Below are 24,310 nucleotides of genomic sequence, written 5' to 3'. Positions count from 1 at the left end.
CTAGTACAGTACTATCTTACCTCACTGACACTTCTCTAGTACTATCTTACCTCACTGGCACTTCCCTACTACTATTTTGCCTCACAGGCACTTCCCTAGTACTATCTTACCTCACTGACACTTCCCTAGTACTATCTTACCTCACTGACACTTCCCTAGTACAGTACTATCTTACCTCACAGGCACTTCCCTAATACTATCTTACCTCACTGACACTTCCCTAGTACTATCTTACCTCACTGACACTTCCCTACTACTTTCCTAACCTCGCTACTTAGCTCTATCTTATCATACCCTGCCAACCTCTACTCTCCATACCGTCTAGTGGCCCTGGCCCTTGTGTTTCGTGATCCAACAGTATGGTATAAGCTGCCGTGCCCACAACCAATCCCCCCGGCTCCTCCGTCTTGCCCACTCGACCACGCCCAAACATTAATATCCAAGAGAGAGAGAAAAAAAAAGGACAAACTAATCACGTTAGGTTAGGTTAGGTTAGGTTAGAGAAACGCTCTCTTAGTTAACACCTTTACTGTCTGGTCATACTGCCGGCTCTTTTATGCCTTGACCCCTTGAGTCTTACCGTCACCAGATGTTGTTTTTTTTTGCTTTTGTTTGTATGTTGTAGCTTTTTTGTACTTTTGTTTGTTGATGTTTTTTTGTGGATTATTTTTATTATTATGGTGTTTTTTTTGTCCCCTTGTTTTCGTTAGCTTTTGTGATCTGTTAAGGAGTTTCTTTTTTGTTGTTGTTGTCTTGTGTTTGGACTCGTCTGGTGATCAACTCTTTCTTTGCTGTTTTGTAACTCACTTTGGAGGTATTTTTCATTTTATGTCACTTAAATATTTATCAGTTATTGCTTGTTTAATAATTTTTTTAACCTAATTTGAAGTTTTTTCTTTATCCTGTGATGTGACTCAGCATATAATTTGTTACTTGTTTGAAATTACTGTAAAATTTCTGTATATGTTACTTGGATTATTTTAATAACTTTGATTTAATATTTTTCTTGATTTTTGCATTTTTTTATGATTCTTTCCAGTTAATGAACTTGGAGTACTTGCCACCAATGGAGGTAAGTGTCTTTCAAAACCACGACTTTTAGTTTTTAGTTCTATCTAGTCTTAAGCAACTCCTGCCTTTTCTGACCAAACTGAGAATGTTGTTCGTGGGTGAGAGATCTTTTTTCTTTTTTTTTTACGTGGACTAATGCAGCTAAAATTCAATCCTCAACCACTTTTTGTCTTGGCTATGTTACTATGAACCCACAGGTAGGAATATCAATCAATTTTACTCCTTTTGTATACCGCGAGATTCACAGGTGTGGTGTCCATTTACAGGTAATTAGGCCGGGTCATATAAGCCAGCTTCAGGTATACTTAAATCATTGATCATTCAGACACACACACACCACACACACACACACACACACACACACACACACCACACAGACACACACACACACACACACACATACACACCTGTAGGTTTCAATATGTATTAGGCGGGTAACGCTATGGCTCACCTGCCTACTCACCTGATTTACATCTTAATGGTTCCGTTGTAATTAACAGCTTCCTTTATGCTGTGTTATGCTCTCGTACTGTTATCCCACAATAGCTCTGGATATAGTAACAACATTGAGAAGGATTCGGTTATGAAGGATTAGGATATTTGAAAGGGATTAACTTTGTTGTGAGTTGATAAGTACAGCATTTACCTGTGATTCATATGTAGTCATTTACCTGTGAGGAGTTAATTAGTTACATAAACCAAATTTTTTTCTTCTAGTTTCATAATAATTTATATTTGCTATATTTAATTGTAGTATCATACACTGGATGGGAAGTTCATCTAATTCGTCTACTATTTTGTTTATATTAAATGTTATGGTACTTGATATATTAAGATATTTTCCCTTAAATATCTGTTGACAATGAGGCCCCAGTGATACGGTGTTTATATCAAGTTCCTCACAAAATGGAGATATTTTGATTTGCAGTGTCATTTCTAGCTCCTGTAACTATAGATGTGAATTTTACTCAAGAGAGAGACCACCACAGCTAACCCCTTACACCCGCTACCATAAATGAGGAACTATGTGAGAGTTTTACCTCACTTGTGGCAGCTGGTAAAAGTTGGTTTCCTCTTCTCGTCAGGGTGTCGGGTTCCTGCTGTTGATAGTTTTATTGTGATTGAGAGTCTCCAGGAGCAAGCTGTTTGGCCTAGATAGGGAACTGAGGTCTTTGTGTGGTGGTGAACCCCATTTCATTTCCTCTGTGTGTGTGTGTGAAAGCTGGCAGTTAAGGAGTCTGGGACAGGGTACGGTAGGGGAGGGGAGAGAAGGAAGAGAAAGTAAAGGTGGAGAAGGGAAGAAAGGGAGAGATGTAGGGGGTGAAGGAAGGGGAGACGAGAGAAGGTATAAGGCAGGGATAGTGAACTGGTCGTGACTGTATAAGGTAACACGAGGGAGGGGATGAAGGGTAAAGTTAAGGATCATAAGATGGTGATGGAGGGAGCTTGACAGAGAAGAGGCGAAGGGTGAGGTAGTCGTAGGGTGATGGGGAGGAGGGATGATGTGACGGGTGTTGGGTGATGGAGGGGTGATGTGACGGGTGTTGGATGATGGCGGGGTGATGTGACGGGTGTTGGGTGAAGGAGGGGAATTTCGGTAACGGAGTTGTTGGGTGATGGGGTATTAGGTGACGGGAGGGGGGGGGTGGGTGTTGGGTGACGTACGAGGTGACGGGGCCGGGTGTACAGGTCTGGGGTCACACGCGTCAGTTTACGGCTACAGGAAGCGTCGGGTTGAGCATAAAATTGTGCTGTGTTAAAGTGGCTTTTTAAAAGTGGTGCCGATATTAATGGCGCGCGTGAGGGAGCCTCTAGTTGCCGGGTGAAGTTTTTATGGTTGACGGAGAGTGGCGTCACCATCGTTGTGGTCTGTTGGAGAAAACGACAGATTTCGGCCACTTTGTCTCCCGCAGTGAGAATGTTAATCTGGAATTTTAAAAACCTCGCAAGGTAAATTTTCCCATAACTGGAGACTAAGAGGAGGTATACATCTGGCTCTTTGGGACTACGACACTCACACACATGACATCCAGAATGGCACACAAATATCACCGAGATTCTTCCTTTATGAAACATCCCAGTTTACTTCAGGGGATCAAATAAACGTAAGAATCTTTGAGAAATCAGGTCCTGAGTTGCAATACATCAATCTAAATATTTACCTTATATCTTATATCTATCTTCTGTCACATTGTCTTAGTCAGTTGAACGATAAGACATAAATATGGCTAATTTATACAAAAACACTATGCGTGTCTTCGTGTCTCGGTCCGTTTACACCTTAAGTCGTGACTGGGGAAGGTTGAGGTTACTCGTGAAAGCGCCATTAGCAAGACGTAGTCCCCTCTGCTTCCCCAAATATGCACAGTGCCTCCCGGAAAGCCTATCATTTGCCAGTTGTGGTCTGGGACTAAACCACCCCAGCACCCACGCCCACACGCCCACACCAGTAACTCCCACTGACACTGACGCTCAAATTGGTGGTCTTGCTCTGTATGGGATGTAAATGCATATTCAATTAGGGACAAAGTACACCCTGTGGTTTTCTTCTCTGTTGTTTTGCCTTCTTTTCCGATTCAATTTTCAGAAAGTCCGGCAAATCCACCTGTGTGTACCTTTTTCTAATCTCTTTAACGCAACAACACACAACTGATCAATAAATCCCCCCATCACTGTTACTCTTCTATATCTAAGAATTACACTATAACTCTTACGTAGCATCACAATATATCACTTCCTTCACCAGCATAAAATACAAAGTGTGGTTCTATAGTCAGGCGCTGCGAGACTCACTGCGGGTCAATAACTCTGTGAAAGTCCCTCCCCTACAACGTCGTCTATCGCATTTACGTGACGAAGAAAAATACACTAATCATTTGGTAATAAGATAAACACACACTCTGAACGTGATGATTCTCCTCCCGCCAATTGAAATAGGGGGGGGGGGAAATTGGTTTTAATGGGGTGGAAGAATGGGTGAGAGCGGTGATGGGTGTGTGTGTGATGGAAGAGTGAGGGCGGTGGTTAATAGGATGATGGCGATGGGTAATGATAGGAGGTACTGCTGTTATGAAACGAGGAGAGTTGTGTGAGATGATTGTAGAGTGTAAGATGACTGTTGGAAGTGTGTTCTTTGTTTGACCTTTTTTTTTTTTAACGTAAAGGATTTTAAAGGCAGGTAAGGTTAGATTTCCGATATCAGGAGGAAAAGTAATAATATGGACGAGGAAAAAAATACAAAAAATAAACCAATTTTATCCCATTACACATAATAAGGGAAAACTAACAGCAAGCAAAATATTAAAACCAGATAAAAGATACTAAAATTTATCTACTTGTAATAAAACAGAAAAATATAGATTCAGAAAGATAATCAATCATCAATACAGTTACATGGTGTAGTGGGTAAAAACGAAGGTTGTTCCCCTGGATGAGGTGTTTTAGGGCCAAAGCTGCGAGAGGGGGGAGGGAGGGAGGGAACCACACGCGTCACACCAGGTATAATACACTAAGAGGAGCCACCCCCGCTTCTCTTTTGTTCGGCAGCCAGTTTCTTGATGTGCGCGAGTGACTCATGTTTGTCAGTCTCCTAATTTGCATTCTACGCTTTCAATTACCTGTTTGCTTAAACTGTTGAGTTGCGAGTCGAGTTGATTAGTATTATCTTTAAATCATTTTATGATCTCCTCTGTTTACTTCTTGAAGAACTAGACATGTGTGTCATGGACTTAATTGGACTACAAAGAGTGATTATATTTTATTGTGGCCGTGAGGAACATCGGTGTGTGGGAGACACTGGGAGAATATCTTCGTTTTATGGCAGTGTTCCCGCCTCATGATCATGTGTGTTTATGGTTAAAATATTTCTTGACACTTCGTTTGTGTGTTCATGCACGTGGGTGTATGGGCGTCATGCACGTGGGCGTCATGCACGTGGGCGTCATGCACGTGGGCGTCATGCACGTGGGTGTATGGACGTCGTGGAGTTGTTTCACTGTTTGTTTATAAGTTGATCTTTGATGTGTTCGAGTTGTTGTTGTTGTCTCCTCACCAGCTACATTGTTCACACCTCCTACTGAGTATACACGGCGGTATATTAGTTCGTTCGTCACCACATCCACCCAACTCGTCTTACCAGGATTACCAACACAGCATCCAACCTTAAACAATAAAATCCAGAAGACTTGTTTATAACCTGGCAAGAATGTTTGGTGTTGTTGTTGTACTCGAATCTCTTGTTGTTGTTTTCTTGTTGTTTACTCCCAAACCTCAGTGAATTAGCTTCAGGGTGACAATGACGTAAGTGTTTGAGATGATGATAGGCCCCTCCCTGTGTTATGAACCTTGGGGCTAAGTGTCCTCTGTTATCAGGTTTAGTTTACTCTGTCTTAGTCGTCCCTGAACGTTGAGTAGGAAGAAAAACCCGTCTAGTTCTTCTTTTTCTATTTCTTGCCTTTCCTTCTCTTCTTGTTCTTCCTCGCCTCCCCTCCTCTATTTCCTCCTTCCTCGCCCTCCTTATTCTTCCTCCTCCCCCTTACTAGCCATCACCTGCTGATGGAAGCACACTAAATATTATATCATATAAACCAAAATATAAATGCCTTTCCCGTTTAAGCAATTTAAGTCCAGAAATATTATAATAATTTGTTCCACAGAATTCCACTACTAGAGTCACTTTACTCAGCAAATAGTCGTAACAGTAAAGGCAACTGTAAACATACTGACCTGTCATGGCCTGAAGGTCTCCCTGCAGTATTACCTTACAGTATAAACCCCATAAACTGGCGAGCAGAACACACGCCAAAATAATCCTTGTGTTTGTACGATTATCGTAGGAGGGTGGATGGGTGGGTGGGTGGCAGGACTGATGCTCGAGTCAATAAAGCAGCGACAAATGGAAGTATTATGGACCAAGGTCCAGCTGGCCAAGAAGGAGGGCCAGAATTTCAGTTGGCCAACCTGGAGAATCAAGGTCCAGTTTAGTCAACGTGGGGAGTTAAGGAGGATGGCCAGATTCCAATTGGCCAAGCAGCAGCAGTGTCCCCGTGCAGCCCAGCAGGCAGCAGTAGGCTGGAGGGCCTCGGTACACAACTCGAGCTTGCTGAAGCACACGTCTCCTGCCTCTGGAGATTTAATTAGCTCTTGATTGGCCAGTTAGCGCCGTGGTTAGCTCCTCCTCTTGTTGATATCGGTCAAGAGTTTGTGTGGTCGGGTGAGTCGACAGGAGCTTCACGTCACCAACTGTTGTGTTGTTAAAGCGCTCACTGCTCCTCCGGGGTCCTCGTGTAGATGACCTGAGCTCAATCATTAATAGTTTGTTTTACACGGCATAGATCCTCCCCCCCACAGTTACTTTTACCCAGTACTCAACTCTTAAAATTATCTACACAGTACTCACTCCCCTTAGTAGCTCACCCCTTGGTATTACTACACAGTACTCCTCAGGATTTAGGACGGGAAAGCCTTAGGTAATATATTCTTTAAAGGATAAGTGTTATGTAGCAGTTTACAATATCACTAAAAGAGACGGATTTTAAGGTGATATGAAGATAAAAGAGAGAGTTAAGGGGACTTTTGAATGGGGGGGGGGGTGAGGTGGTGCAGGCGTGTATAGGCGTGGAAATGGCGGCGTGAGCGTGTTTGGGACTGGCATCATCCAGGCCCTTTGTCCCACTCCTTACCACCCGTTTCGTTTGTGGTTTTATTACACATAAATCCTGTGACTCGTAAAGCCTGCAGCTACAGGGTCCTTTAACTTAACCTGAAGGAGGAGGAAGAGAATAACAAGGAGGAGGGAAATGTGAGAGAGGAGGATAAACAGGAGGAAGGAAGAGAGGAATACATAGGGAAAGAAGAGAGATAGAGAGAGGATCGGGAGAGGGAGAAGATAAAATGAAGAAAAAGAGGAAATTGAAAACTTCTCGTCTCGTCCTCTTCAATGTATCTAATTTCTGCCATTATTCTTTTGTGGATTATCCCTCCATCATTATTTCCCTTTATTCACTATACCTTTCCTTCATTATCTTGTCTCCCTCTACTCTCCTTTCATTATCTTGTCTCCCTCTACTCTCCCATCATTATCTTGTCTCCCTATCGTCTCCCTGAGCTAATTAACATTATTCAACATATTATCACGACAGAACAAATCACACCACAGCACACCGCCCCTATGTGATCTCTCACTTTCTTCGCCTGGGAGTAAATTGCTCACCTACCTGTTGTTTCCACCCACCCGCCCCCCATCCGTCATTTTGGTCAAATTCACCTACATCCGTCTGCATCGGCCAATAAAAACGAGCATTTATCACCCAATGACCAATAGCAACGGTGCTCTTATGCAGGTAATAAATTTTGTAGGGAACCGGCCTGTAAAAAAGTAGATTAATTACCCGTCGACAAATCAGGTTTGAGTTTGTATGCAGTCCCGAGAATTGTCTGGTCGACTTAATCCCGACAGCCGATTATTTTTTTTTCAAGTCGGTGTGGCTCTCAGACCCAGACGCCAGGGGGAGGAGAGAGTCACTGTGCCATTATCACCGGGAAACTCTCTCTCTCTCTCTCTCTCTCTCTCTCTCTCTCTCTCTCTCTGGCAGACCACAAGTTAGATTGATCGCCGGAGAAATAGAACGAGTGTGTGCGCGCGCGTGTGTGTGTGTGTTTGCTCGCACGCGTTATGGAGTACATTTCATTATACGTTGTTGTCATTAACTTTGTATTAGGTGAGAAATGGTCAACAGTAGAGTACTCTGTGTGGAGAGATGTGACAACACCTAAAACAAGTTCAACAGTCAGCAGTTTCTGTCATTTGTGTCTGACGTTTTGGACTTGGAGTAGTGAGGTGAGGGACTTGTTCTCTGTCATTGTCTTCTCTTAAACTACTATCTTCGCCTTCTCTTATTCCCTGTTTACGAAGGATATGTACAGTTTCAAGTCTTTATAATAGATCTAGAACAGAAAACTCTCACTAAGGTATCGTACACAAGTCCTCTTTTATATTCTTCACGTGTAAGCACCGCCAATCATACCCATGAGTGACTGCCAAAGACGCAGTCATTGGCTGGGAGCATTGCACTTGTGTTCAGGGATGAAACCCTCAATTTTGAACACGAGTGCAGCGTTTCCAGCCAATGATTATATCGCTATTAGTCATTCAGGGATATGATTGGCTGTGCTTATATCATTCCTACCTTATCTTACGAGGAATGTTACTGGTTCCCATTCACTAAGATTCTTAACTATATTCTTATATCCACACTCTGGTTTTACATAATTCAATTTAGAGGGAACCTTCTCTCAAACACTAGATCATCAACATCCTAATACCACTATCACTCGACATTCTCTCTCTCAAACACAAGTGAATTACAAGCCCTTTACTCTCAAAATAGTCCACTTACGGAAGACTTAATTCATACGATCACTTACTCTTAAGAATTTCCTCTCTTACCGCCTTTAAAAAAACATGGGAACCTTACTTTTAGCTATTTACTCTTAAGAATCCTCCTCTTTAATATTTCAAACATGGAAGCCTTCCTTTTACAGTCACTTACTCTTAGAATCTCCCTCTTCACTCTTTGAAACATGTGAATCTTACTCTTAAAATTCTTTACTCTCAATCCTCCTCTTTGGTTACCTGGGAGCCTCATACTGGCTGACACGTGAGAACCTTTCCTCCCTCCACAACCTGCCGCTCTTCTCACCTCCTTCCTTTACCCAACAAGTAGAAAGCATCATCCATATTCATCACTTATGACAGCTTCCATCCTCTGAGGCCATTGTTGAGGGCTTAACCCATAATCACCCATTCTAACTCTCATCTCACTTAACCCTCTATTGGTAAACACATCAAAACGGCCTTGGCGATGTGTTACAAAATCTTTCCTCCTTCACTCACTCATTCACCATTTTTTCCTCACCTTTCCTTTCTCCCGAGACTATAAAGTACAGCACAGACACTTCACCTTCAGTTTCCCATCATTGTTATTAGCTCCTTGATGTCCCTCCCTCCCTCCCCACCTTACCTGCCTGTCATTCATTCCTCCTCCCGTGACACTTACCCATTCATTTACTACAATCATGACACTGAATATCATCTCTCAATTACCCCCTTTGGTGTTCGAGACATAAAGCCGTCCTTCAACACCACCACCATCACCTTGTCGCTACATAAGAATGAACAACTACACCGTGAGTCTTTAAAATCAGTTCAGCAATAGAGTCATTTTGCAACTCTATGCCTCAAATTCACATAGTTGCAATCAACAGTGTTTTCACAATGTTCGTCTTTCGTCACGAGTGTTTCATTTCTTTTGCGTAATTCGGCATATTTATTCTCGAACACGTATCTGAAAGGTAAAAATATGAAGAAAAAATATATAATGGTGAACACACACACACACACACACACACACACACACACACACACACAGACAAAAAGGCTTCATAACACCCACTAAGTCTGGTACCGTCTGAGTTCTTGTGTTATTAGCAGTAAATCCCTTATCTACAAACACCCCTAAATCCTGACCATGACTTTACTGCCACCATAACTCTACTGGTAATCCACTTAAGTCTGCTCCACTAACTTTCCCACAACTCCACGACACTGAACCACTAACTATTATTATTATCACAACAGGCAACACAATCTTTCTCACTCACATCATTTTGTTTTTATTATTAATTCTAAGTTGTTATGTGGGTAATATTTTCCCGGTGAAATGAGTCAAGTGTGAGTGAAATTTACCTTTGAATGTTTTTTCCTGATAAGAGTTAGAAAGTCCTCGTAAAAATTGCCTTTTTGTTCTAGATAAAGTCATAAAATGTTCTGAAAATCACAAGAGTAACAGATCAACACTTAAGGTATCTAAGTATAACAGGACACTTAAGCCATTATGATAAGTAAGACGAAGTGAAGTGGCATTATTTATGTGTGCCTTTTATTCACCGGCTACACTTAAGGGTCTTTCTCCTGGCCGTCTTGCGTGACACACACACACACAGGGGTGAAGGAGTGAAGGTTTGGTTGTAACATATTAAGTTGTTAACGGCACGCGAAGTACGGATCTACTGCCGCTAAGGTAATGCTAAAAGAGAGTGTGTGTGTGTGTGTGTGTGTGTGTGTGTGTGTGTGTGTGTGTGTGTGTGTGTGTAGTGACTATGTATGATGGGGTGGGGTGATAGTATGTCTGTATATGGGAACAAAGTGAAGGTGTGTGTACTCTTTTCTTCTACTATAACACTGAAGGTCTTGGAGAGAGACCCACTCTGTAAGGTAATACTCCTAACAGTGACCAACATCCATATGGCTTGTCGCGCGTTAACCCTGGCAATAAAGATGAAGTTGTAGGTGGTTGGCTTGCGTGGGTTAACCTCGCCTTGCATCAACAAATACTGAGCTTACAATGATAAATAGAACCGTTTCTATTATACAATGCTTTAAGAATATTACTTAGAGTACATCTTGGGTCTTTACAACACAGACTGGCATTTATTGTTTTATTTACAAATGGAATTAATAAATGGCACAATATGTCTTTACATTAAGGAAATTTATTAATGTAATTGTTACAAGTAGCAAGACTAAGGACGTAATCTATCATGTTGGCCGCCATGTCTGGTGGGGAGGACCTGTGTGCGTACGTGTGTGTGTCTGTGTGCGTACGCTAGTGACGGTGCTTCATAACTCTGGCAGTTGAAGGAGCGATCATAAAGAACAACGACACCTAAGATTATTGTGTTTTTTATATATATTGTACAGACTCTCATGTAAACAACTGGGGACATTGATAAGTGGTAACAACTTCCAAATAATTCCTCAGAAGTGAAAACAGTGAAAGTGAATGGAGTTGGAGTGTCTCGCTACAACATAAAGTAAAAGTAATATCAGCATAAAAGTTTATAGATCCAACTGACTCACGAGGTGTTAGTGTATCTCGATGACTGACAACGTTCTCTTGACATTCACACTTAATAAAACTGGATCCTTCTTGAGTTGTATATATTAACCAACACTTAATATTAACGCTCTAAGTCTTATCTCTCTAAGCCGGTAAACAGATGGGAAAGACATCAAACAGCTCAGAGTTGTTTGTGAATCATCTTATCGTTAAATTTTGTTTGGGTATTCAAGGCGCGTCTAGACTGACTGGCGGGAGGTATATACACAGAGACCCACAACAACACGTCGGTTCTGAGGTGATGTCTTCATCCGCTGTTTGAAGTATCTGGCCCGGGTGCTTGAGGTATTATTTGTGTCAAGCACATCTCTTACTTTTTTCTATACTGGTGTTTACTGTTCATTAGACTGTCTCTTTAATATTCTACCAGGTGCGTTAAAAAAAACTGCGAATTATCTCATTATCTTTTTATGTTGCACTTCAGGACACTACACAGCTACACACTTCCTTCTCTTGATCGCTGATACTCATATAAACACGTTCGTCAAATGATAAACTTAGCAATTACCCCGGTTAATTTTACACCGTATAGCGAGTCTTGTCAAACAATTTTCCTGTCATATTTATCATTCCTTTATGTTTATTAGTGAATTAAATATTAAAAACAATTGGGGGATAGGAAGTTCTTTCTGGTGTGTGAGGTTGATGTTTATTTAGACTATTTCACGTGAAGATGAAAGCCGAAAGGAAATGGCTAAGGTGTTTCTCGTGGTCTAAGTAATAAACACTCTGGGACCCACTGATAAAAAATCCGGTTTACTGACATCATTCACGACCTCATACCCAAAGGCTCTTGTTAATATACCTAAACATTCTCATTACCATCACACATCTCGGTAAATATTATCCTCGGGAAGATGTAAGTAATGAATGTTTGTCTTGTACGTTCTAGTTATTGTATGTTTATGGCTCGAACAACAAGTGATTTTAGCGTGTTTGTTATAGTTCTTTAAATAACTAGAGAGTATTGGTCTTATGTTTTATATAAGATTAAATATGTTGTCCTGGTGGTGTTAATTTCACTCACCTGATAGAATAAGACAACAGGTATCAGAGCGTCTTGTCACCTGTCCACTTCTTATAAATGGAACTGACGCTTAAATTACTATAAATTGTGGTTACAATATTATCATCATTTAAACACTGATTTTTTTTTTCATTTTTAACAGTATCTTCTCTATGACGCTTTCCCTTTCATGTTTATTCTTTCATCTCTCTTATTTCCTTCTTCATCTACTCTTATTACTTTTTCATCTTCTCTACTCCTTCACCTGTCCTCTCTTTCATTATCTCTCTCTCCCGCTCTGTCCCTTCCCCTTCACCCTCATCTCTTTATTTATCTCTCTCCTCCTCTCTCCTTTCTCTATCCCCCCTCCCTCTTCCCTTCTCCCTGGCATCAATAATTAAAAAAAAATATATTCTTATTTCCACATTATTCAAATCTCCGCCACCTCACCATCAGTCTGCCACCGGGTCTCACCTCCTCACACGAAGGGACTTTTAGCAAGAAGGTAACATATATAGAGATCTTAAGACTTAAACAAAAGAACTGAAAGGACTGTAAAGCAAGTCTTTTATACGAGGGGTAGTGAAGGAAGGGTTTGTACACTGGTTCACATATACGTCTCAGCTGCAGTCACTAGTCATCGTCCCTCTTGAGAACCAAATAAGCTGAGGCCAATCACATCAAAGTGACTATGAATGCCAATCAGCTGATCCTAGTAAAGAGGGCGAGACTCAAGTGGATTTGGACCTTAATTTGAGGTGTATTTAAAGGTTAAAATTCGTATCCCCATGTTAGTATAGAAGGCCAGGAGGAAGAGGGAGTTAAGTATCATGTGTATAATGTATCAGCGAGGAATTTTTTTATTTTTTTTTAACAACCGAACAAGAAGCACACAGTTTATCTAAATCAATAAAGTACTTAGAGGGATTTTCCTAATAAAACACAAAATGAAAGCTGTTAAAGTCATTAGATATGTACGAGGATTCCTGACAAAAATATCAATATACAAAACGCGTATTTGCAGCTTCATAAAAAAGCCGATAACCAGAGGCCAAAAGCATGACCCGGGAAGGTAGAGCAGGTAGCGTATAAATCAGTTTCTCGATTGGGTAAGGTGCTACTTGAGGGCGCCTCCCGACAGCTCACCAGATGGAACTGCCCAGATGGTAATCATTTTATGCTCAGGACTTACGATTCTCAAGAAGTCTTATGTTTAAATTTCTCTCCGTAAGTGAGAAAAGAGGCAGCCATCAGTTACGGGTCTTTACTCATGTATAACATAAGAGTTAATCTTTCCTGACATCTTTGTGCACCATAGGTTAAGTGAGGCAGTAAGATGCGTGTCTCAGATCACCATTTACGGAAAGTAAAGTCAACTTACGAACCTTTGAGAATCAGAGTCCCAGATCCCAATCATTGCAGGGCCGGACCTTATACGGGCGCCTGTAACTAAAACCGGAGCAGTTGCAATGGCTTTATTACAAGCATACTTTACTACCTAGTGTTTTTGTGTGCGTTAAGTTGCCAATTGACTAATGGGGTGTGCAATGGTTGATTCATGAAGTATAAAATTGTTGAGTGATGACGTATGAAATTGGGTGGCGTGTTGACTACTATGTTGGCAGGACGGTGTTACGGTGTGTTGAATAGTGTTGGCAAGGTGGTGTTAAATTGACTGAGCTGCCAACACCACACCACATTTTGATACTCTCCTGTGATATTGTACATGGAGGATTCTACAATATATTTTTTGTTCTCAGTTTGTTATTCTCATCATTCGTTCTTATTTATATTTTAATGTTTTCTCTCAATATACATAACATTATCATATGGTTGCCAGCTCCCCTTCATCGGTGTGGTGGGGCTGCCGAGCACATTCAGTCAAGTACCTGAAGTTTCTCTTAATTAATTGTTTGTCATTCTACTTACCTGTGTTGATTTATATTCATTTATTCTCCAACTGCTGACACCCCGCTGATTGTAACATAAGACCAGTCGATTGTTATATAAATTCACGTCTTGTATTTTATTTAACTCTAAATTTATGGCCAATTTCATACTGAATTACATTAAACCATTCATCAGTCAACTTGAAATTAAACAACATTAAATATTCCTTCACAAGATCAGCGATGGAAACGTCTTTTAGCGATTCCTCACGAAATTGGTAACAGTGTGGGTGGCGGTAATTACATAGAGCAATGAACTGGTAATACTGTTGGATACCAATTGGTGCCCCGGCGATTTTTTATTTTTAGTAACACAAGTGAACAGTGTATTTTAAGTGAGGTTAACTGGTTAATGAGTTTGTTTTAAGTGAGGTTGATTGGTTAATGAGTTTGTTTTAAGTGAGGTTGACTGGTTAATGTTAAATTTAATTATCTTTAAATTGATGTTGAGTGATAATTTATTCACTTTCTGAGGTAATGTGTGTGGCGGTGCAGGTGGGTATGTACGACCACGATCAAGATACGTACATAAGTGTGTGCCCACGCGAGATAATTATGATCAGCAGGTAATCCACGTACCACAGATAAGGTCTAGGTGGGGGGAGGGGTGCCAGACAGGGTATAAAAGTCCAGTTTTTACCTGCTTGGCATAATTCCCACTGGTTTGGTGGATGTTCAACACAGTTTCCTCGCTCAGTATCCACCAACACTTAAAGTTTTCTGAAAATCGTACGTATTATTTTTATCCCCCTCTGTTATTACCCGTATCTAACGACTTGATGTTTTACCCGGAGTCTTTAAGGAATCGTCAGATAATTTTTTACCCAAACTGGATGCTATTTTTTACCCAGTTAGACTTTTTTTTTTTTTTTACATACTTGACGTGAATCGTTATTAATTTTTCCCCTGTAACTGGAAATCGAAATGTATCTTAAGTTATAAAAGATAAAAAGACTAACGATAATTATCCTTCGTTAAGTAGAGATGGAACAACACACCTAGCCATGGTAAAGTCTCGGTGCCGGCTGTGAGTCTTAGCATCAGTGGGGAGATTGCAGATGTATTTGACGTCATCAGTTGTGAGGGAAAACTGATCATGCGAGACTCTCAGAATCTCAGCATCCCGCCAACCTCCAGATAGCCGAGTGATAAAGAGTGACATAGCGTGCAGCCCACTTTTTTTTTTACCTCGAGTTGGCGAAAGGAAGGTGAGACGGGGGAGCTCTCATCACTGCTGTTTTTTTTATTGAGGGTCTGTGTGTGTGTGTGTGTGTGTGTGTGTGTGTGTGTGTGTGTGTGTGTGTGTGTGTGTGTGTGTGTGTGCGTACCCATAATGTACCTGCCTCACTCAAGCAAGCGTGGAGGCGTGGCGAGATATGACACGCTAGCTTGGCCTGCACGCACTGATCACTATCTCTTCCCGGACACTGACCACCTGGGTCAGGCTCCAGTGATTTATTACCTCCTGATCATCGTGCTTAACGCTTCATAATTCGGCTACTCTCCCGACCTGGCTTTTGTCTGACCCTGTGTCATTGCGTAACTCTTTTTTGGTGTGTCTGTTTGTCCATCTGTTAGTTTGTTTGTATCTGTCTGTCTACCTGGACGTCTTTTTTTATTGGGCTGTACATCTATTTATCTGTCCATTTGTCTTTGTTTACCTGTCTGCCCATCTTTAAGTCTGTCTGTTACCTCTTAATCTTTCTGTCTTCTGGGCTATCTCTTATAATCCTTTCCTGTTTTCAATTTCTTTTTTATCCTCCTCTGTTTCACTCCTTCCTTCTCCTTACTTCTCCTGGGCTGGGTGTGGTTGTTGTTGGCGCCACATCAACATATTTTTTTTGTCTGGATGAAGTATCTATCCATCACCAACACACCAGACATTAGTGGAGTTGCTGTCAGCCTCCCACCTTCAAGGATGCCTCAAGTCGTCTCCCGATTAAAATCATTTACTCTCAACACTCACTAATAGACACACCAGTGACTGTCCACAAGACCTTGTTGTTGTGGGCTTTACATAAAGTAAAACTCCTTCAAGTTACCACAACTCTCACATGTAAATTTATGCGAGTTAATCACTGTCGTAGTTAAGATGGTTCGTGTCACCCCCTAATCACAATGCTTTACTCATCCTCTGACGCACCACCGTCTGTCTGCAAAGCCTGGTTGTTGCACTTCCTTCATGACAACAACTCTGACATCATACCAGAGTCCACGTGTAGAAGTTGTGTGTTCGTGGGTAAGATTGTCTTTATGACTTGGTTGACTTCACTCTGTTGGCTTCATAGATTAAATATTCAAGGTCTGTTTAAGATCAAGGTCAAAATGTCCAAAGTTTCCTTTGTGTTTGGGACTGCTCACTGATAAGGTATCTCCCGCTCTTGGTTTATTGTATATAATGCCTCCTCTATTCTGCTCGCCGACTTGTTCCTCAGTCTTGCTTGATAATGAATTTCTCGACAAAGGTGTAACCAAACACTCAGACAGTGTTTACAAGTAGAACTCTGCAGTTATGAAGATTAATGTGAGTTCTGCTTCACCCGACAACAATATTCTGTTTTGGTCCTTCGTGTTATACGCTCGCCGGACTTAAGACTTAGAAACACATTTCTGTGTTTTATTACACAAAGCTTCAGTAACGGGAAACTCACAATCACAACTTGTTTTAATAAATCTTGGTCGACCAATGATAAATATGCAAGATCTGCTCAGTAAATTAGTTAACTCTGTTACGCTTTCTTAATGTATCAACAGACTAGAGTGAGTTCATACCCACAGAGACTCGACAGCTCATTAGTTTTCTAAGTTCTTAATCGTACGACTGTTACGCCAGTCTTAACGGTTCTCATAAACTCTGCTTCTCTACCATAGAGACAACATGTGTAGATAATTAAAGGAGCTCGGGGCTGCAGTGTAAGACTCACGACTCACTGTACGATATTCTTCTTATATTAAGAAGTGTGGAGGCCAGAGGGGCGAAGTCCATAAAAGATGGCGGCAGGGCGGGTGTTGTACCGTAAAGGTGAGGTGTGATTTGGATGCCTTGCGGACCCTGCCTTTTGAACCCCGTCAGGACCCTGTCTTTAGGACCCCTGCCGTCTGGTCCCCTGCCTATAAAACCTCCGCCAACTGGACCCCTGCCTTCTGAGCCCCTCACTTGACCCTGCTTGGAAAGGTCGGGCGGGAGTGAGGCAGTGGCTAGCGCTCTGCAGTTCCGGAGTTATAAAGTTCACCACTTGGTTACGGTCGACCTTAACATTGTATTTATGTTCTCAACATAAATATTTAAGATGGATTATCATCACTTTAGAGAGCTCGTTCATCAGCTGATAGAACAAATTACTTTAGAACACGAAAGAAGTATTGTATACAAGTAACTTACATCTATGTTTACATGCTACTTAAAGTAACAAAATGAAAGTAACAGCAACACGCAAAAAGATAGCTTAGGTTTTTCAACAGTGAATAAATGGCTTATTTTCCTTTATAATTATGCTTTTATTTTCACATTTTATGTATTTTTAAGTTAGGGATATAAGAGGAGGTTGAATATACTTGTCTTAACCTTCTTCTGTTGCTCTCTACACTTCATCACCCTTCCTATTATTCCCGCCTTTCTTTGACGTCTTTATACCACAAATGTGTATAATAGATAGATAGATAGATAGATAGAAATACAGGTAGATTCTGTTTGTGTTTTTCTGTCTAAATGAAAATAAATTGGTGATAATCTCTGTCCTCAAGTCATTTTCCTCGTGAGAAATTCCATCGTCGGTGTCATTAGTGAAATGAAAGTGAAATGTGTGGTGGTTCACTTGGCCAACACCATCTGATTATACCGAGCGGGCCTCACCACCCCCTCTGGGCTCCACCTAACCTCACACCATGTAATTCTCACCTCACTTGATTACTGTATTTGTTATTCTCTTACCTGTGTCACTTTCCCTTACTTGGTTCGTCCACGTGTCTCAGATTTCTTTCTTTCTTTCTTTCTTTCTTTCTTTCTTTCTTTCTTTGCTGTCTTTGTTATTATTATTTTTAATGTACTCAAGTCTTTGTCTTTGTTGTTGTCATGTTTTTGTCATTTATTTTTGTTACATTTCTGTATTTAGTTAATTTTTATTTATTTTCTTCCTTATTATCTTTCTTCTCCTTCTATAATTCTTATATATTTTTGTTTTATTCTCTCCTTTACATTATTTTCTGTTTTCTTCCTTTCTTTTTTCATTACTTGTCCTTCTTTCTCTCATTTACTTTACCTTTTCTTCTCTCTTTTCTCCTTCTCTCCCATTCTCCCCCTATTTTTCTTCTCTAATTTATTTCCTATTTTCTTCTCTCTCTCTCTCTCTCTCTCTCTCTCTCTCTCTCTCTCTCTCTCTCTCTCTCTCTCTCGTGTGTCTTTCCTCCCTAAACCCATTCCTTTCCCCCTTTCCACCTCCCCTTTCATATATCCCACAAACTTTATTCACTCTACTATCCCTTTATCCCTTTTCTTATTTCCTATTCCTTCTGCCAACGTTCTCTTTATTCCTCTTCCTCTTTCTCCTCTTCATTCCCATTATTCCCCTTCCTCTTTCTCCTCTCCCCTCCCTTTCTACGTGTCTCTACTCCTATGGCTTTGTTCTTCATTATATTAAGTTAAAATCCACAGGGGGGAAAAAAGCTTCCAATTACTCCGCCATAAAAACCCACATTAATCTCGCATCCCGTTTTCTGTTGCAGGTTGTCCGGGGTGTTTCTTACTTCAGGGTTGACTCTTATTATTGCTCTATTCTCGCTAAAAATTGCGTTAATAAGCGTGGGATTCAATTTTAATGATGATTACACACCTGTATATTGTCTCTCGTTTTGTCACCTGTTGCCTTAAGAGGACTCGCTTATATGAGAATTATAGGTTAAAATGTTTATTGGGTATATAATTAATTAACTTATTTGTGCCATTCTATGTATGTACTTTGGCAATATATTATAATTGTCTATGCCAAGGATTAAATGGAAAATAAAATATTGCCAATTTACATCATATAGTGGATGATTTTTCAACCTAAAAGAATTGTTATATATAAAAAATAGTTTATTTTACGCGCGGTTAAATATCTCAACGTTAGTGTACACCACCGGAAGATATTTAATCTTTTATTTAACAGTAAATTAAATGTTAACTTTAAAAATGTTGTGAGAATGAATCAATTTTTCGTTTCACTGTTGAATAAATTTTTAACTGATAATGTATTCCAAAATTAAATAAAGCTTCCATTATACATTAACTTATGGGTCTCACTTCACAGCAAAATTAAATTAAGCTGAACATTTTACCACAAGTTAAACTATAAGCTTCACTTTCCGGCAAAATTAACTCAGATTTTCATTTTACACCAAGTTTAAAGTTTAGGATCCACGTAATAACAATATTAAATTAAGTTTTCATTTAACAGCAAAGAAAATTTTGCACCCTTCAATTTCCTACCAAAGAAATTTTAAGCTCATTTTACGTCGAGTTAAAAGAGACATACATCTCCCGTCTCGCACTCTCATAAGGGCCTCTCACACACACTTAGCGGGAGAGTGTTAAGTCGGCAGCGGTTGAGAGAGCTACATTAGGACCACAACCTCGACCTGTCATACCTTATCGCCGCAAAGGATTTATACAAACGACCAGAATCTGCAGGGAGCCACGAACGCATGACTGGATTTACTTCGGATTTATTTACCTTCTCGTTCAGGATTAATCACAAGTTTGATTAACCCCAAAACGCCGTTGTTGTTGTTGTTGTTGTTGTTGTTGGGTTTCTTTTTTTACATGGTTCTAAATGATTACAACCTGTTATCTAAATATTGGTCTTAGCACTTTTCTTTTATAAACTATTTACAACTTGAAAAACAGTAAGAACTTCAACTAAACCTTCTTCTTTGATTACAAATTTCTCGTTTTAGTTAAGTAAGGTTAGCGTTAAAGTGTTTAATAATCAGGTGAAATACGGAGGGTTGCTAATCTGCATATGGTTCACAATTTTATCGCAAACTTATTTCAGTATTTGTTTTTGTTGTTTGTGTTAATTAATTTGTGATCCAGACTCTACATAAGACGCCCAGGTGAGAAAAACAAAACTTTACTGCAAGAAAGTTTCTGTTGATCGAGGAAAGTAATAAACAGTAAAAAGTTTTTATACAAATTGGCACAGCGGGTCAGGCGGGCGAGCTGACACTACCAGTTTAATCTCTGCAGGCTTTTTGTGGGCTGAGCTTATGCTGTCGACCCCTCAGCCAGCCAGCCAGCCACGTAGTCAGCCATCCATGCCATCATCAAGCCAGCACGAGTCAAACAGTCAGTTAATACATGCATCAGAACGTCAGTTAGAACGTCAGCAAAGACATAAATCAAGTGATCAAACAAAACGTGTCAACGGGCATCCAGAGGGAGCCAGACCTGCCACTGGTAACGCTGGTCATCACTAGTACTACCCTTAGTAACGCTGGTGTTTGTTAAGCTTGACATCATAAGGCTAGGTGACAGGTGATTAAATTGGCAACACCGGACATCAGCTGATAACACTTGGCAACACCGGACATCAGCTGATAACACTTGGCAACACCGGACATCAGCTGATAACACTTGGCAACACCGGACATCAGCTGATAACACTTAGCAACACCGGACATCAGCTGATAACACTTGGCAACACCGGACATCAGCTGATAACACTTGGCAACACCGGACATCAGCTGATAACACTTAGCAACACCGGACATCAGCTGATAACACTTAGCAACACCGGACATCAGCTGATAACACTTAGCAACACTGGACATCACCTGAAATCACTGGGCGTCAGGTAATCACACTTGGCATCACAGCATTAAGTTGTTATACTTGGCAACACCAGCACAGCTAATTACCCTGTACAGGTCAGCAGTCAGCTCCGGCACAGTCTTGACTTGCTGACATGGTTGTCAGGGAGAGTTGGCCAATAATCCAGTAATTATAGGACTCGTCTACCACGTGGGGGAGAGCGCATATTATTATCCTTCTCCGGGGAGGACGATTAATACTATCAGGTTTCACTCCGGCCTCTATAAGGCTGCCAAAGTAATTTCCTGAGTTTTAACTCTTCCCCATCAATTTCCATTTCGGTCCGGAGTGGTAAGTTGAGGGTTGAATTTCGTGGTTGTAAATAGTCGGTAATGGTCAGTAATGGTACTCCTCCCTGTGATGCTTTTCAGTCGACGGAGAAGGAATGGAGGAACGTAGACTGATAAGACTACCAACTCCTTTTCCCTTATTACGCCTCACTATCTCTGTTAATTTTCTTTGATATTTTCTACTTTTCATAAGCTAAAATATAGTGGAATATAGTCGACAGTTCTTAGTGAAAATATATTTTTTCTTTTGTTAAATGTTGGTGTGAGGGACACGGTGTGAGGGACACCTGCCCAGACAGGTACTGACACTATCTTGACCAGGTGGCACGACAGGTAGGGGGGTGGGAGGTTATGCGATGGTGACAGTTTTCCGAGAAAACGAAGAAATGATAAAGATGGAAGAATGGAATGACGATGAAGATGTAATAAAAAAATGATAGTAAATATGGAGAAAGGAGGAGTTGGTAAAGAATGGATAAGGGAGTGAATGATAAGAGAGGGAAGAGAAGTAAATGATGAAGATGGTGGACAATACGGAAGAACAGGTCAGTAGTAGTCATGATGTAGGACGGGGGTACAAAATGGTTCTTCTGACGTCACTGCAGCTGGCATAGTAGGTGATAATGGGAGAGACAGATAAACCTCAGGTGTGTAGGTGGAGGTGTGAAGCTAATTAATTAACAGATAAACCTCAGGTGTGTAGGTGGAGGTGTGAAGCTAATTAGTTAACCCGTAGGTAGGTCATAAAGGTAAGAAGTAGGGTGTAGTAGACTTGAAGCACCTCGTGTGGCATCTTGAATTAACCTATAATACGGGTGACCAAATGAGTGCTCAGGTGTGGTTGGAATGACAGGTGTTTAGTGTTTCAGGTATAAAGGCACAAGTGATCATACAGGTAAGAGCCACAGTGCAGGTATTCAGGGCTATATAGTTAATGATACGGGTGTTGAGGGGTGCAGGTGTACAGTCTCAGGTGCTCAGGGATAAGGAAATGATAATGATATGGAAGGTAGAATGTGCTGAAGTGCAGGTGAATTTACGTGCCCTTGACCTGCCTGACGTCATGTGGAGACCCCTGCAGCCCTCATGACCCCGATAACATCAGTCATTGTTCCTCTTAATATAAACATTTTAACCCGCACTCTGTACACACCACCCAAACACTCGGATTACAATGATCGCTATCGAATCTTGCTACTAAGTATAGACACTGGATCTAGTTGAACCTTTCTCTGAACTACTTAATAACATCTGTTTGAGGATAGACTTTTCAGCCAGCTTTGTTCCTCCCACGGTGAGGAACAAAGTAACATGTTATCATGCCAGTTATCCTGTTATCATGCTGGTCGGCGTGACGTCCTCCCATCATCACGTCTCTTACATCTCTTAGTAACCTTGTGAGCCCACGACTCACCCCTCGAGCGCTGGGGAACAGAGACCGATACATCCCCCCCAGGAGGCCGCGGGCGACGGTCATCTCCTCTTCGTGATCGGTCGTCCAAGATGCCCTAAACAAGAGCTTAAGGAGAGTCAGCTATATTATCAACACCCGGTTAGCTTCCAGGGATCTCGTCAAGCCGTCAGTGGCGTGGTGGTGGGAGTCACGAGGGGCGGTGTATACAAAGTTTGAACACACCAAGACCCGTCGTTCATCTTATCTGTATCTCATCCATGGCTGAATTTATTGTCGCCTGCTGTTGTATATTGCAGAAAATGGCTCGAGAATTCTACTCTGCCGCAACTGACCGGGCAGAAAAATTATCCTGTAGAGGTCAAATCTATTGTGTGTTTACGTTTACTTGATCAGAGATGGCTGAATCATCCACCTCAGATTAAACTGGATGCTTAAAGTTGATCCCAGCGACACTAATTTCCTTTGGAATGTTTGACCCGGTGTTGACTCATCATTGAGAGGTACACAGAGCGAGGGCCGCGACCCCTTGTTGTAAATACCAAGTGTAAGCTTATCAGTGAGTGAACAAAAGCACCCTTAACCTCGTCTGACCTTGCATGACCTGTCGGAGGAGGGATGAAGAAGGTGAACCTAGTGAGAGAGGGAGAGAGGAGAGGAAGGAAGGAAGAGGAGGAAAACAAAACTACGGAAAGAAGACGGAGGACCTGATGAATGAGGAGGAAGGAGGGAATGAAGAAGGGAAAAGGAGGAGAACAAGAGAAAAGTGTGGAGCTTGTGAACGACGAAGGAAGGAAGGAAGGAAGGGAGGAGAGAGAAAGAGAGAGGACTAATAAGCAGTTGTGAGAAAGAGAGCACACGGCACCACACCCTCCTGAGGAAGACAGAAGTCAGGCCACGTGTCATTTCTCTCAAGTTGTTTACAAGATGATGATCAACCCAAGTCGCGAAAAAACTCCACCGCAATAGAAGGTCAAGAAGAAGTACTGAATGTAAAAAAAATGTAAAAAAGAGAGAGCAATGTTTACACTCGTATATTTACACGATGATGTAGCGTAAACTGAGGAGCAGGTGAGGAGGGGAGAGCTGAGTACACTACGTCATCACCTGTTGAAATCTGTCAGTCATCAAGAGGTTAACATGTCAAGCACCAGAATTCTCGGGTATTTGAGCGAGTGCTGTAAAAGGTCCAATAAACAGAAAAAAGGTCCAGTAAACATAGATGGGGAAATTAATACAATAAAACAACTGGCTGAGGAAAGTCCTCAAACTACACCTTTTAATGTTCGTCTGGAGAAAACGACAGTATGCTGAGAACTGTATAAAGTTGGGAGGTTATCCACTTGTTATGTAGTACTGATTAAGTAGTCCCTCTGAGCCAGAGAGTCGTCCATGAAAACAACTTTTCCCCAGGAGTGGCCGAGTCCCTCCCAGAGCCACGTGTAAGGCGCCCCTCCCAGAGCCAGACCCAATCACCCAAGAGGCAGAAAAAGAAAACATTGTATCAGGGTTGTGACAGAGAGGATGTAACGTGTAAACCACCACCGAAGCTGTCACGCGTCACGCCAGACTCCTGCCACACGTCACACTTTGAGTAAATACAAATAGCTGACATGGACGGTTGGGTGGCGGGAGAGGGGGCTTGTGTCTGTTGTACTTGTGGTAAAAACACAAACACTCCAGGTACCTTTTACCCCGCGGCACACGGGTCAAAAATTACTTCGTGAGGATTTGGTTTTCATTTCATTAATTTCGTGAGGAGTATTGCCAAGCC

At 41.3% G+C, this 24,310-nt stretch overlaps 1 protein-coding gene across 1 annotated transcript in view; it reads left to right on the top strand.

The window, feature by feature from the left end:
• Window positions 1–1,043: 1,043 nt before the first annotated feature.
• Window positions 1,044–24,310, top strand: part of LOC121863198 (putative cyclin-dependent serine/threonine-protein kinase DDB_G0272797/DDB_G0274007) — a 54,595-nt gene continuing 31,328 nt past the window's right edge. Inside the window, exon 1 of the mRNA XM_042361680.1 lies at window positions 1,044–1,072. Coding sequence (XP_042217614.1) covers window positions 1,067–1,072 — 6 coding nt within the window. The 5' untranslated portion in view covers window positions 1,044–1,066. The remainder of the gene's footprint in view (window positions 1,073–24,310) is intronic.

This window comes from Homarus americanus, unplaced genomic scaffold, assembly GCF_018991925.1.
Source record: "Homarus americanus isolate GMGI-L3 unplaced genomic scaffold, GMGI_Hamer_2.0 scaffold7329, whole genome shotgun sequence".
NCBI classification, from domain to species: Eukaryota; Metazoa; Arthropoda; class Malacostraca; order Decapoda; family Nephropidae; genus Homarus; species Homarus americanus.
The sequence above is the reverse complement of the archived record's forward strand: the minus strand, read 5'-3'. Positions and strand labels throughout refer to the sequence as shown.